General features: G+C 31.5%; 2 protein-coding genes across 3 annotated transcripts in view; one reads left to right on the forward strand and one right to left on the reverse strand.

Moving 5' to 3' along the window:
* The window catches only part of LOC142320009 (uncharacterized), a 56,266-nt gene extending 55,303 nt beyond the window's left edge, over positions 1-963 (reverse strand). The window contains exon 1 of the mRNA XM_075357690.1: positions 596-963. Coding sequence (XP_075213805.1) covers positions 596-690 — 95 coding nt within the window. The 5' untranslated portion in view covers positions 691-963. The remainder of the gene's footprint in view (positions 1-595) is intronic.
* LOC142319490 (protein C10) lies at positions 798-15,306 on the forward strand. 2 transcript variants are annotated; one of them, XM_075356823.1, is made up of 4 exons: positions 798-948; positions 5,691-5,867; positions 8,052-8,231; positions 14,819-15,306. In XM_075356823.1, the coding sequence occupies exons 1-3, from the start codon at positions 927-929 to the stop codon at positions 8,177-8,179; spliced, it is 327 nt and encodes a 108-aa protein (XP_075212938.1). In that variant the 5' UTR covers positions 798-926; the 3' UTR covers positions 8,180-8,231; positions 14,819-15,306. The 2 variants fall into 2 exon arrangements, with proteins under 2 accessions (XP_075212938.1, XP_075212937.1); XM_075356822.1 differs by lacking the exon at positions 798-948 and adding an exon at positions 1,063-1,326 and having other exon boundaries at positions 14,819-15,292.
* Positions 15,307-15,782: the final 476 nt, after the last annotated feature.

The raw sequence follows: 15,782 nt of genomic DNA on the forward strand, positions 1-15,782 counted from the left end.
ACTGCATTAATTATAGTATATCTATTTTAATATAAGTCATACCTCTAAGTAATAAAACATGAATGTTGTAACATCAAGATTCAATTTTTTTTAATGGAAATGCAATTAAAATAAATGCCATAGTGGATAAACCTATGTTTAAATGAGGTTGAATCATAAAATTAAAACACATGATACAATAAAAAAAGGATGGTATAATGGTTTTTAAGTTACTTTACAAGAGGTGATACATAAAAGTAAGTATACTATTCTGTAAAAGTTGTAACTAGTGGAAAAAATTAAACTTTATACTTTGTATTCTTCAGTCTTAGTATAGTTATAAGTAGTGATGTTTCTTAGGATTATTAATCGATCTAAAATGGTCAAAAAATATTCTGTAATAACTTTACCAGGCAAATGTTGTAATGAGTGTCCGGTTTATAACTTATACTTTATAGGTTTATACTTTAAACAAGTTTTTTAAGTAACATTCTTGTTGCCTTAACACTATAACCTAAACAGAATTTGTTAGCGTTTGCTTATTTGTAAATAAATAAAAAAGGAAAGTTTAACTAATTTGTTAGTTGCTAGTTAAAATAAACATAATTTAACTTACTCTAGTAGAAATATAATCAAAATTAAATTTTCTTTCATTACAAAAATCGAAAAAACGTTTCTGACATAACAAGACCAAGCACCGGTATCAAACATTAAGGCTCCACTACCTTCAAAGTAACATGAGAAGTAAGAAGAAGAAATAGTCGATTTAGGAATCTTGTTTACAAGAATAATGTAAATATTTACCTGAAAATATAATTTAGTTAGGTTACGTTACGATCAATTTGAAATGATGAGAAAAAGTAGTATTATGCAATAAAATCGATTTTGACTTAGTAGTAATTTACTAAAAATGATTTTTCGAATTGTGTAACCCGCCATTTATACAGATGATGTTATTAGAAACGAATGGTACGTTCATTAAGTGATCATTAACGCACGATATAAGGTTTTTCGGTAAAAACGGTAGGATTTTAAAACATTTGTAATTCCAAGTCCATTTTTTGATATGTTATTTGGTTGTAGGTAGTGACGCCTGACCATCGTTCAACATATCTCTATTGTGCGTAGAGTTTGCTTTTTAACCTCAAAATCGTTTTGACACTTAGATGTTATTACTGGTTAGATGTTCATAACTTTTGTGTAGAATTACATTACTCAATTATGTTAGTATATAAGAAATGATAGTTTTGATTTTCAAATTATTGATTGTTCTCATGAGGATTATTTAGTTCCAATATAGTTTCACCATGAGTGATACAAACAGTTTTTCTTCTGAAACGGCTAAACGTAAGTTCATTCATTTCTTGGATTATAATAACAAGGAAACATTCATAATACTAGTGAATACTTTGATATAAGAGTACTTAAATACAATACATACTTTATTGATTCTACTTACAAACATTAAATTAAATAGTGCTATTTTAAACGGCAACAGTTTAACATGCTAACTTGTTTTGTTGTGTCAGTTAATTTTTTCTGATATATTTATCTGTATAGTTCTGATTATAATTCTTTAGTGAGATTAACTTAAAAAGTTTATTCCCTTTTTATTTAATATGAAAAGGAACTGTAATTTTAAAGTTTATTCAACTTTGTATTAATTTCAACATTGAGCTTTAATTGAATTGTAAAATGTTTTGTATTTATTCTCTTTTAATATTATTACATGTTCATAGATTTTTTATGCAGGGTATTAATCTGACTTTTATCCTATGACCAGCTAGTCTTTGATGGAGATGAATTATGAAATGCACCTGAGTAAAATTTCATAGTACTCTTTAGTCATAATTCAAACCATGTTTATTAATTATGCAGTTTATAGGTTTGTATGATTCATTGGCTTTAAATTCTTTACAGCATTTCAGTTATTGCTTATATTACTTTATCATTTCATTTTTAATTTATTCATTGAGAAATTGTTAATTAATTGGGAAAACTGTTGAAATTTAAACTTCTTGAAAATATTAGTACTGCTACTATGTTTTAATCAAGAATAAACATACCTTTAGTTCTATACGTAATTATAGTTGTGTATTCACTTCTGATAAGCTTATTATTGCCTTAGTTGAATTGTTATATTGTTATTCTGTCTCAAAATAGATTCACTCAAAACAGAGCTGTGACTGTGTGATACATATTCTTTGATGTTTGTCTGGTTGACAGTATAGGATGTTTAAGTATTGTATTAAACAGATTTTAATCTTTGTTTAAATATATTAGTCTTAAATATTTAGTGCCAAAGAATACTAATATATTTTTTTTCTTAGTGAAAATAATATTTATCCTATATCAATTAATTTATTACAAATGCCCTAATATGATTCAAAGTCATTAATTTCCGTACTCGCCAACTGACCTTCCATCAGACATTATTTTACAATTTTTAAAATAATAAAATTCATTCCTACATGCTCCCAGTTCATAACACTGTTTTCTGCCTTAGAAATGACATATATAGATGAAGTATATATATTTTTTCGGTGTAGATGGGTACAAAGACAGTCATGGCCAGTTATCGTGAACATAGCCACATTTTTGCTTCTAGCACTATCAACTATAATAGCTTAATTTTCTTCTAATGAAGACCATCTTTTATTTTAACTTCTTGGCAGGAGGTGTTGTCATGTGTGAGGGCAATTTCAATTGCAGCAACCTACTCAACAAAGTTTGAATGATACTTCCCAATTGAATTGTAAAAAGAGAATAGCTCACAGTACAGTTTGGAACCCAGTATTACTTTCTTGGTCACAATATGAGCCATTAGTGTACACGCATAGCCATTCATTTTTTTGGGGTACAGTGTTTTCAAATGTTACATGGAAATCTTCCAGGCAGTGGGGTTAAGGTTCTCCAGCTTCTGTACTTCTCCATCTTAGAGGGCACAATGGTGGAGATAGTGGTTCTGCTTATGCTGGTAAGCAGACCTTTCTCTTAGCCCACTGGGCTGGTCTAGTAGTTAACTTGTCATTGTAAATCAGCTGATTTCGATTTCTGAGTTCTAAGGTTCAAATCCTAGTAAAGACAGTTACTTTTATATGGATTTGAATACTAGATCATGGATACTGGTGTTTTTGGTGGTTGGTTGGGTTTCAATTAACCATACACCTCAGGAATGGTCGACCTGAGACTGTACAAGAGTAACTTCATTCACATATCATCCTCATTCATCCTCTGAAGTTATACCTTATGGCAGTTCCGGAGACTAAACAGAAAAAGAGAGAACCTTTTTCTTAATTCTGTGATATGCCGGGAGAAACCGTTTTGTGTTTTCTAATGATGATTTTCTGTCTGATAACTTTGCCAAAACTGAAGAAAGGTAATCGAATAAGTTTTTCATATTGTAGTATAGTAAATTGCTGGAAGTCAATTTGAACTAATCAGTATTTACGTTAATTGTTAAGCCTACATAAAAATGAAGAATTTCAGTTTTACTATTTTTAATTTCAGTGATATTTAAAAATTAAGCCCATTGTTTGATCTCGCACCAAATCTATTAGGTTTGGCATCATTAATTAACAGTTAAGTCAAACTTGAAATAAAAAAAAAAAAAACATTAAGCACACTTAATAGTATCACACAGATTAATAATACAATATAGATTCGTTTGCAGGATTTTTAATATATTGAAATTTTATTTTAAGTCAGTTTGAGCTAATCAATATTGCAAAGTTACATTCAGTAATTTAACATTAACATTACATTCATTAAGTTGTATAGTATGCTACATATGAAATTTTAAATGATGTTCCCTGTGAGGAAAGTTACACCATTACTCACTTTTTGAATGACAAACTGAAGTAAATCTGTAACAGATGAATATATTACTTGTGTCAAAGTGTTTTTATTTGCTCTTTTGATCTTTATTTGTGATGCTTACAGTTCTGCTTCATTATGTAGTTGACTAATTATTGTATTTAATCTCATGCTAGCCCACATATCCTTTCCTCTTATTTCTTATAGGGGATTAGCTGGACAAATTCTTTGTTCACCTGCATTGTTAACAGCTCTGTTAGTTGTCCGTACTGCTTGTTACTTGCATGCATGATCTTGTGTTGGCTGTTGTGGTCTTGGATATTCGTATGGACTAATACGATAGTGTAATAGTCATATAACATTGAATTCATTATGTTGTTTATTACATTATTTGTCATAAGTTCTCTATACACTTAATTCATTCATCATGCACTGCATTCATGGTAGCACATCTACCTAAATTTCTATTTTGTTGTGTTTTCCCTCATCAAAGCTGACCTATGTGACTTCAACCACTGTTGACAAGACTACTTAGAAGAAGTGGATGTAATGCCACTCCACAGGCTTTTAAGTTTATTGTATTAAGTTTAATGTTATCCCAGAGTTACATAATTGTTTTCCTTGACTTTAAGGTTAAATTACTTTTTACAATTAAGCAGTTCTCTAAAAATAAATTTTAATTGTACCAAGTGGTTTAGATCTTCCACATTTAAAATCGTTTTGTTCTACCTCCTCTTCTTGTACTTGCTTTCCAGTTCTATACTTCAGCACCCAGAAGACAACTTTTCCCAGACAACTTATCACACATATTTCTCTATAATTGCTTGCGTCAGACCAATTTCATTTTTTTTGTAATTAGATGTCACGTATGCTATTCCTGCAGAATTTTGTCTTTCTAATATATGAGTTATATAAATATTCAACTGCTTTTAAAGTGATTAGGGGCGAGTGCTTAAACAGTTAAATAAATTCTGACGATCTATTGTTTTTCATACTTTTGAGTGCCTCTTTTTCTTTCTTTTTCCTGTTTAGTCTCCAGGAATTACCATTCAGTTATTACTTCAGAGGATGAATGAGGCTAAAATATGTATGAATGTAAATGAAGTGTAGTCTTGTTCAGTCTCACTTTGACTATTCCTGAGATGTGTGGTTAATTGAAATTCAACCACTAAAGAACACCAGTATCCACGAACTAATATTCAAATGTGTATAAAAGTAACTTCCTTTACTAGGACTAGAATGCTGGAACTCTAGACTACCAAATCAGCTGATTTGGAAAGCCGTGTTCATCACTAGATCAACGTGGGGAGTTGAGTGCCTCCTGAACCTTCACATTCACATCACTTACATTTGCATCAGACACCACTGTATTCTAATTAAGATATTTGTACTTCTCTCTATTTTCTGTAAGTAATCGCTAGTTAAGGGTAACTTAACATAACTTTTCCATTTCCATTATGTCAGCAAGGTCTTCCCAAAATATTTCCTTATTATTGGTTTTAATGACAATTATTCTCTGTACTTCTCTGGACTTGGTGCATTCTAATAACACATTACCTTTCTACATATATCCTCCAAAAAAAAAAATTTGTGCTCTTTTAATTATTTCCTTTTTACATCATAAATACGTCTCATATAAAACTTTCTGTCCTCTGGATCCCCTGCCGATACCATTTCTGATAAACTATATTCTCTTGATAAGAGAATATAAGCTCAAGCTCACTTGACCACCAATAGATATTTTTCTTTAACTTCTTAAGTGACTGTTTTGTGGCACCTATAATGTAAGGTTGACTTGAAATAATTTTTTTTTGTGAATAATTTTTGTACATGACCAGAAATGAGATTTATTGGTAATACTTGTCGCTGTTTTTGAATAGCTGTATTTGTTACAGTTGCTTTATCTGATATTTTGGAAGCATTAAACAGTCCAGAAAATGCTGCAAAGCTGGGAGAAGCTAAAGAAAATGTTGGAAATGATATGCTAAAGATGATGCAATATGTTTTTCCAATTGTTGTTCAAATACAAATGGAAGTTATTAAGAAATATGGTTTTGCTGACAACAGAGATGGTAAGCTGTACAACATATTTTATTGTGATTTGAAGTATTAATCTAATTAAATTTAAGTAATTAAATATTAACTCATGTAAGCTATCTGCGGATATCTGATTATTTATTGATAGTCAACAATATATATAAATTCATTAAATCTTTATTATTAAGATTTAAAAAAAAGGAATTATATACTCAATTAAGAGTTTGAACATCCTAAACTTGCGGGTGTAACAATTGCTATATTCATGCTTTTGATTATGCCCATACCTTATCAGTTGATAATGCAGAATATTCCATATTGTGCGCTAGCCGTGAATACCTTCCTGAAGTGATTGTCTTCATTATGTCAAAAATCTGTATCTCTGATTGAGATGTGGTGCCAGACTTTACTTTCATATATCATAATCATTTGTCAAATGCATCCAACTCATACAACTGCTGATGTACTTCGATAAACATTAAGTTGGTTTTTTTTTATGGAAATTGTATGCCAACTATTTTAAGATTTGTACAAATTTGTAGTCTCATAGAAAAGTAGCAATGTTTATCTATTAAAAAATAATTACAGCAATATATACTGCACAATAATTACAATAATGTGTTGTTGCTGTAGTCAAAACATTAAGATCAACTGTGGTTTTAATTTTTGCAAATTTACAAACAGTTTTATAAAACTGTTGATAGAAATGTTTTTGACAAATATTCAGTTTATTATTTCATTTAACTGGAGGAGAAATGCCAGTGGTTTAGTGAGCAATATTAACTAAGTGGTTTTGACTATTATCTTCATTTAGTGAAGGAGATAAAAGCTGGCATAAATTATTTTGTAATTTTGAGTTTAGACTTGCACATTTTCTATTATAACTCAGCTGTTAGAAGTCTGATTTGAAAAACTAAGGTGTCATTTTATTCATATGAAATGTTTAAAATGTTAGCTAATAAAAAATTACCTCCTTATACTAGTGGTTCTTGACCTTTCATGGAATGAAGTAAAGATTGCTCTGATTTTGAAATTTATGTTTATTATATACTTATATACATAAGCACATATACAAACATATGTAGGATGTTAATTTCAAGGAGAACATTTTTTCTGCATCCATCCCTATAATAAAATGGTTCCCTAAGGAACTGTAACTGTTTTTTGATGATGTTAAAAAGTAGGGAAGTTTATCATAGCTGTTTAAGGAGGCATTTTAAGGAGGTGGTCTTTTGTTATTTCTGGTATTAAGCCCATTGATATCCTTGTGATTGAGTGCCGGTTACATTATGATGCTTAGAAGGTAATTGTAATGGTAGTTGGTTGTGGTTGAAAGAGGCCATACGAAAATGATAAGTTATGTAAATACACTGATGGAAATGTCTGCCAGGTCATTTGCATCAGTGGCATCTGACGGAGACCAAACTGATGACTGTGTTGTGTTGTCAAGTTCAGGGGGTCTAAAAGATGACCTCCAGTAAAGCCCGACAGGGCTAGGAACGGAGGGGGTGGTGTGGTGACTGGGATTGTCACAAGGCAGGTAGATGTCTTCCCCTATGGGGGCGAGGATGTTTTATCTTCCAAGATACTAGCGATGGCCTTGAAATTAATTTATGGTATACATTTATAATATTATAGAACCAAACTTATTAACTTCACGATAAAAACAGACAAAAATAGTCACAATTTATTTTTTTTGTAAAATCCAAAATTGTAAATTTTGTACCTTCTGACTATCAGGTTAATTCATTTTAATTTTAAAACAGTTTTTATAAAACATGCGAATAGAAGTAATAAATGCTATGATGTTTATGTAATTAAAGGTATTAATTTAGTAGGTGATCTACCGCTTTAGTTAGTTAATTCTTAGATGGCGCCACTAGAACGCTATATTGAAATAAGAAAAAAATAAATAAATAAAATTATAAGTATAATCTAACTAAATTTATCCTACACTCACTTTGCTCACAGCCTTGACTAGTGAGCGTAGGTTAATTTTGGTTAGATTATATTTATAATTTTATTTATTTATTTTCTTATTTCAATATAATGTTTCAGTGGTGCCATATAAGAACTAACTACAGCGGTAGATCACTTATTACATTAATATCTAATTAAACTGATGTTAAAAAATAGTAGCAAACTATCTACAATAATAAATGATTTATTAATGTCTGTGAAATTTCTTTTTTATTATTAAAAAAAACCCTTGTTTGCAGGAATTATTCAGTTCACACAGCATATTGTTGCTCTGGAAAGAGAAGATCCAGTTATAGCTGATTTACATACTCAATTACGTGCTAATTATCTTCCTCCTGTTTCAATTGCTACTGATGCTTCACTCTGACAGAACAACGCATTACTTTAACTTTTAATATTACTCTAGTAATATTACTCAGGTAACTTTTAATATTATTCTTCATAAATATTATTATAAAAAAATCTCATTGATAAATAAATGTAAATCTTTAAAAATAAAAAATCTAAATTAAATTTAATGCTTTTTGTAATTGTTTGTTATGTGCTTATGTGATTATACTTGATGGTGACGCAAATGATTATGATAAAATAAGCCCACATTGTAGTCTAGGCTTAGCGAATGACCATAATAACAGTTGGGGTTAGGTATAAGTCAGTCATTCATATGCTGTAATGTTATTTTAACCTGTACTTATTGGCAATAACTATTGAAAATACAGATTTTGGATGTTGGTATTACAATTATACGGTGTATTAACTTTTGAAAATAAAATATTCTTTCCATTGTTGTAATGATTCTTTCTTTTACATTAAAGTCTTTTGAACCACCCTGGAATTGTAATTTTCATACAATTTTAGTTTTCCTTCCTTAGTAGAAGCATTGTGTATAATGTACTATTTCTCTACTGAAGCAGGTTGATTAATTTGTTGTTTTATACTATGTTTTCTTATAATTTTTATGGTTGTGGTGCATGTAAAGCACCTGTATTACAAAACAAATGTTAGGTGTAATAAATTAATTTTTTTATTTTATTTGATTTTACGGTAAACTCACCACATACATAACAAAAGGCATCCATAACATTTGCATAATTTTGAGGCATTATGACACTGCACTGTTAACAAACTTAAGACAGCAATAAGACTGAACAAAATTAATTCATTCCTAAATCCAGTGCTCCACAGCTGTGTTCTCAACTACACGTTTTAACCTGCACAGACATGATTAATCTTGTCCATGAAGGCTCACTCTTCAGTATTAGATATGATCTAATATGTGACTATGATATGATTTAATTCTTTGTCTAGTATTGTTTATTTATAACTTACAGATTATGTTAACAAAGTTAAACAATAAAAAATTAGCTAACAAAATACAATATAGGAGCTTAAAATGCTAACTATATGTTGAAAAATGAAATAAAATCCTTTAATTAAAATTTTAATTTTTTCAAAAATGGTGGGTGATAGAAATATTCTGAGTTCATAATCGTTTTCAGCATCAAAAAACAGATTAAAATCAAGGTAATGTTAGATAACTAACGACCGCTTTAAACCGATTCTATACTGCGCCTATTAAGGGAGATTATGATTTTTTTTTGTCTTTGAAACCCCGTTTTTTCCATCCAATGGACCAATGGTTAGTGATATCAAAAACCTTTACTTAGATAATTTTTAGGCCCTTTTCCAAAGAATAGTAGGAACTTTTAACGAATTCGATATTTTACTTAATAAGAAAGTTATAACGTATTTTATTTTTTGAAAAAGCCTTCCACTATTTTCACCCCCATGGTCCGATTTAGCCCATTAATGAACTCGACCGAGATTTTGGGTCGCTATATTTTATGTATGAATTTGAAAGTGATGGCCGAAAATTACGGCTGTTATCGTGTCCACAAGAAAGTGAAATGTATATATATACGAGGGTAGATCCAGAAATAAGGTTCCCATCAATGTTACAAATAGAAAACATTGTTTATTCTCGTAGAAATTTACATTGTTGGAAAGAAGAAACTTTGCTCTATTTTTCTATATAATCACCATCTTTTTCTACGCATTTTGTAGACGGTGCTCCAATTTCTCTATCCCAATGTCGTCGAACTCCGCCGCCAACCCGTTGAGGAAGCGTTTCACCTCTTGTTTGACTTCATCGTCGCTCCGGAAGCGTTGGCCACTCAATTGTTCCTTTAACTTGGGGAACAAGTGATAATCAGTAGGCGCGAGGTCTTGACTGTAAGGTGGGTGGGGCATGAAGTCAACCCAGAGTGTGTCAAAAGTTCCTGGGTTTGACGGGAGACATGAGGTCAGGCGTTGTCGGGAAGCAGCGTTACACCGGCTGTCAGTCGTCCTCGCCGGCGGTTCTGGATAGCTCGCCTGAGTTTTCTTAGTGTTGCACAATAACTGTCTGAGTTGATTGTTGTCCCAGGTTTCATGAAATCGATCAGCAGTATCTCCTTAAGATCCCAAAAAACACTGGGCATGACTGCGACTGGTGACCCTGAGTAACGCCACTGTTTGAATTTTTGTTTCGTTTCGGGAGTGAAATGCAACACCCACGTTTCGTCTCTCGTAGCAGCGGAGCCCAACAATCCTTCCTTATCTTCTTGACACTTTTAAAGAAATTGGCGAGCACAGTCAAGGCGTTTCTCCTTGTGTTCTGATGTCAATAGCTGCGGTACCCATCGAGCACAACACTCGTGATACCCCAATTTTTCAGTCAAAGCTCTTTCCACTGTACCGTAAGAACTCCCAGGAATCCAAGCTACAAGTTCACGGACGGTAATCCTGCTGTTTTGAAGCACTTCGCGTTGGACCATCTCGATAACCGCCTCCGAAACTGACGGTCTCCACTCCGTTCTTCATCGTGGATTTCCTTCCGACCGGTACTAAATTCCCTGTACCACTGTAGGACGTGTTGAACGGACATACACTTGTCGCCATACACCTCTGTCAACTGACGATGAATATCCACGGGGTGGAGTCCCTTTGGCGTGCAAAAAGCGAATTACGGAACGAATCTCGCACTTGGCGCTATCAACAAGTGGAACCTCCATCTCGGACGGCGGCTGAGCCAAGAGTGAGCGGCGCAGCGAACCGCGGCCGGGCGGAATCGAGAATGGAGGAACAGCCGCGCACAGCGGTGTTACCCGATTTCGCCTAGCACCTTTCTGTACGGCTGGAGCTCTTTGGGAACTTTATTTCTGGATCGATCCTCGTTATATATATATATAAACTTTTGATTTGACGGTAGTTTTGGGGTCTGGGGGATGTGAAACGCGAAGATATGTCGAAATTTTCGGGAAGTCGAATCATGATATCCACTGCAATAGGTAATTTTCTTATGAAATCTACCTAAAAAAACAAGGATCAAGGGAAATTGTGTTAAAATATTTATAGCAGCAACATCGTAAAATATAAAAAAAATTATATAATTAATGATAACTTATTGGGTACGTTAAACGGAGATATCGAAGATTAAGTTTTTTTTTTAAATTAGTAATCGATTAGTTAAAAATACTTATCGATAAAGTAGCAGCACTGTTTCAGAAAAATAAAATTTTTAGTTTAATTTTAAATGAATTGATGGGGAGGTTTTTTATATTGTTAGCTAATTTATTAAAAATGTCAGGTCTTATTTAGAAAAGACACATTCCTTAATTTTGCACAAATATTTCTCATGTCCGATTCGTTTGTCAAAATTTGATGGTTTGTAGTACGGTTCAAATTCAATTGTTCTGCAATCATTCTGACAGATAATCGTCGGTCGTACCGTGTAAAATCTCTAATTTGCTCAACAATGTCGTCACTTTTTGACGTTAACGGTATTCTAGAACGTGGATCGTCCGCAACTGATTCTCGGTCATCTGAAAATGGTTTAAACCACCTAAAAACTTGGGCTCGTGGCAGAGCGTCATCTCCATACGCCCTTTTCAATTTTGTAAAAGTTTCAGTAGTATTCTCATCGAGTTTAACCCAAAACTTGATTGCTCAACGTTGCTCATAATTGTATCACTCATTTTTGTAACGCACAACAAAAACTCGTTTCACGAAAAGTTTGTTTACGCCTTACGTGGCAACAATAGACTATAAATATTAATACCTAATGTAGATCAGCTGTTCATATAACCATACGTTTACTAGTAACTTTACAGTGTTGCCACTTTGGCTGCCAAAAAAAAAACTAGTCTCATAACTTTATTTACAGATCTCGTATCTACTGCAGCGCTCCCTGATGGCTTATAACCGTAAAATTAATCTAAGAAGCTCCTCTGAGGTGATGCCTATGTAATGCAAAAAACCGCATCGAAATCGGTTCAGTAGTTTTTGAGGAAAATGGTAACACACACATACACACAACCTCTTACCCCAAACTCATATACCAATCTCCGTCTCGTTGTGGGTAAAAATGAAAAATAACTGTTTTTAGTACAATAAATTTAGGTTGGTAACACTAATTTCGATTTTTTTTTTTTAATAATAAATATTGACTTTTTTAATGTTTTCATAGACTTTGTTACATCAGTTTACTCAGAATTAAATTTTCTACACGTTTTTATAATAAAATTTACGCATTTATTAATAATTTAACAAAGTTATTAAAACAAATTGTTTTTCAATCGAAGTTTTATGTTTTACATTGTGTATCATGAAAAGTATACGAAAGACAGTATTGGGAACTGTTTTATTCGATTTTCAGGTCAAAAAACTTCAGAAACCGAGTTTAACTCTTACCTAACGGATTAAAAATTTCAGTATGACCTCATTTCAACAGGGGAACTGAAACCGGGGGAAATTATTTCCTACCGTGACTCGGCAACAAAACGTTTTCAGATATATGTTTGTATGAATTTTTTTCCTTATTTCAAGCTGTAGAATCGTTCCCAGATTATTTCCCTTTCCTCCAGAATCACAAGTATATAAATAATAATTGGTTACACCGGTATTCACTATCTAGCATTCAAATCCGTATAACAGCAGTTAAGTTTTACTAGGATTTGAATGTTATAAACTTAAACTGAAAATCAGCTGCTAAACAAATGATTTGTGACGATGAGTTTACAACTAGACCAGCCTGGTTGGCTTAAACTAAAAAATAAATTCCGTACGATAGGACATTTCCACACAACTCAAGGATGGTCGACCTGAGACTGCACAAGACTACACTTCATTCACATTCAACATATATTATTCTCATTCATCCTCTGAAGTAATACCTTACGGTGGTTCCGGAGGTTCCGGAGGCTAAACAGAAAAAGAGAGAGGTATCGACTATTCCTGATGGGTGTGGTTAACTGAAACCCAACCACCAAAGAACACCGGTATTCACGATCTAGTATTCAATCCGAATAAAAGTAACTGCCTTTACTTAAACCTTAGAATTCTCGACTTCGATAACAGCTGATTTGCTACGACGAGTTCACCGCTAGACCAAATGGTGGTTTGAATATTTTTCCTGAACAATGCAAACCACACACCAATCTTTTGCTCATGTACGATATGAAACACTAGTCGGCAGACCAAAACCGTCAATCTGTGCGTTTAGATACCCTGATAAGTGGAACCGTGCTTTATCAATATAGAAAAAATATTATAAGAATTATCGTCTAGAAAACGTTGAAACAATTCATAGTATTGAATTCGTTTTCCACAATCTGTAGCCAATAAATTTTGAATCGTTTTCACTTTAAATGGGATGAGTCCTAGTTTTTATTTTTCTATTTATCCGATTTTCCTATGGATTTCGTTGCGCAGCAGCTGGTATAAGTTGCAACATTTTTCTTCATAGTACTGTTAGTCAACTATTTCTTTTATAGTGCTTTAACGATCACGTGATCCTTTTTCGATTATCCGTTCGTATACAATGTCGATTAAAAATTGGTGTATCTGGAAATCTAACCGAAAACCGAAAAACGTCTGCCTGTATTCAATATGATCATGGAAGACGAACTAGAAATTCTTGCTGTTCTAACGATAACAAGATTCCATTCGCACATGTAAAGACACTGTTCAATCGCTCAAAGACGAAGATTACAAAATGAACAACAAAGTAACAGACATTTCATCTCAAGATCACCAGCCTGACTCGCTGTCATCAAAAAACAGTTCTGGAATCACATTTTTCCGGTGAAATCTTATGTAAAATTACTCCTTAATTTAAGTCTCAAGAATTATAGTTTATTTTAATTTTACCGAATGCGAAAAAATCAGATCGAAATCTTTCGCCAGCCGATACTCGCTAAAGAAACGTTTCCGAATTTATTTTTATATGAGTTTTGAGTTTGTTCTTATTTTCACCAATAGAATATATCCTGAAAGTTTGTTACATTTTTTGTGAATAACTCTGCATATCTTATGTATATATATATATATATATATATACATGAATGTTTGTTATTTTGTCCCGTATGCGTTCCTGTACCATTCATCCGATTGCGATGAAACTTTGGTGAGCTGTGCGCACACCCGCGATGGTTTCTGAATTAGTTTGGACCCGCTAGTTGGCCCTGGGGTCGAGATATTTTGAAAAAAATTATTTACGGTTTGAATTGGCTCAATAAAAATATGTTTATAAGTTTCTTGTAGGTAAAATTTTATATAATTGTGTTATTTGCTAATTAGTAATAAAGTAATGATAATAAAATCTATAAAGTTTGAATTATTAGACTTTAGTCCAATAAGTTGACAATGTGTTATTGGTTAATTACAAAAACAAATGGATTCCAGTTTGACTGTATCATGTGATCAGAAAGTTTGGGAAAGTTATGTTTGGTGTAAGAAGTGTTCAAGGGATGTTAACAGTTATAAACAAAAATGATCATAAATTATGTTTTATCACTTTAATATTCATTGTATTAATTCTATGCACTGTTTGTGCGATACTGAAGTGAGATTATTATACTTGGTTACTGGTGAAATTTTTTTGAAATTAGTTTTAATTAAATTGCTACAAATGTTGTATATTTTTATACTTTCAATTTCAATTTTGAATTTTAATGTTTTGTTGCAGATACTTTCAAATATTTAATCATTCCGTTTCTGATTGTGTAGGATGATCATTATTACAATAGAGTGCTCATTATCTCCGATTTAGAGTTTTGTAAATTATTGACATTTTACTATAATATTTATTTAAGTTTATAAATATGCGAGTTGTAAATATGTATCATTTTTAATGTTAAAGGATATTATTATTCTAATAATTTATTATTTAATCTTAATTTACATTTTTCTTTTATTATTTATTTAATATTATTTTTGATTAATTGCTTATAATTTTAGTGTTTAAAAAATATCATTTTAATTGCATTTATGTTTTCTTTTAATTTTATTTAAAATGTCTATTAAAACATTTCTTTTTTATGTTCTATTAAGTCATTTATTTATTTTTTGTTTGTATCTTTTAGGGTTTTGATAATTTTTATTTTAATGTTAACGTAATTTTTGTAAAATATTTACTAATGTTGATTATTTATGAACATGTGTAAAAGATTCCAATTTGAATTTTTTTATTGTTAAAAGTTTTGTTGAGAAATGTATTTTTATCTGTTACTTTCAAAGAAAACTGTTAATAAAAATACTTTGAAATTTTTAACAATAGGTGAGAGATTAAAAAAAAAAAAACTTTTACTTTACAAGATTTTAAATTGTTGAACTATTGAATTGAGTTGCATTATAATTTTTTTATAATAAAACAAATTAAAAATGAATGATATTTAAGGAGCCGGTCTTTCTTCCTTATTTTAAGCTTTTTTTAACTAACTCTTATGGTTATTGAATTTCATGAAAACTATAATTTAATGAAGAAACTCCCAAACATTTTGCTTTTATGTGAAAATAAACAAATGTAACAAATATTAGGGCCGAATATTATGTTCTGTTCAGGATTTCCTAATTTGCACTGCTGAAAAATAATAATACCATATAGTATTAAAGGACCAGATCTTATATACAGTATTGTATTTTCTTTATAT

Source organism: Lycorma delicatula, chromosome 2 (assembly GCF_047948215.1).
Source record: "Lycorma delicatula isolate Av1 chromosome 2, ASM4794821v1, whole genome shotgun sequence".
Classification (NCBI taxonomy): Eukaryota; Metazoa; Arthropoda; class Insecta; order Hemiptera; family Fulgoridae; genus Lycorma; species Lycorma delicatula.

Bases quoted from the DNA above. Each gene is read 5' to 3' on its own strand.
- LOC142319490 (XM_075356822.1), top strand. From the start codon at position 1,287: ATGAGTGATACAAACAGTTTTTCTTCTGAAACGGCTAAAC. The intron at 1,327-5,690 runs GTAAGTTCATTC...TATTTGTTACAG, and splicing joins TTCTTCTGAAACGGCTAAAC to TTGCTTTATCTGATATTTTG. The intron at 5,868-8,051 runs GTAAGCTGTACA...CCTTGTTTGCAG, and splicing joins TTTTGCTGACAACAGAGATG to GAATTATTCAGTTCACACAG.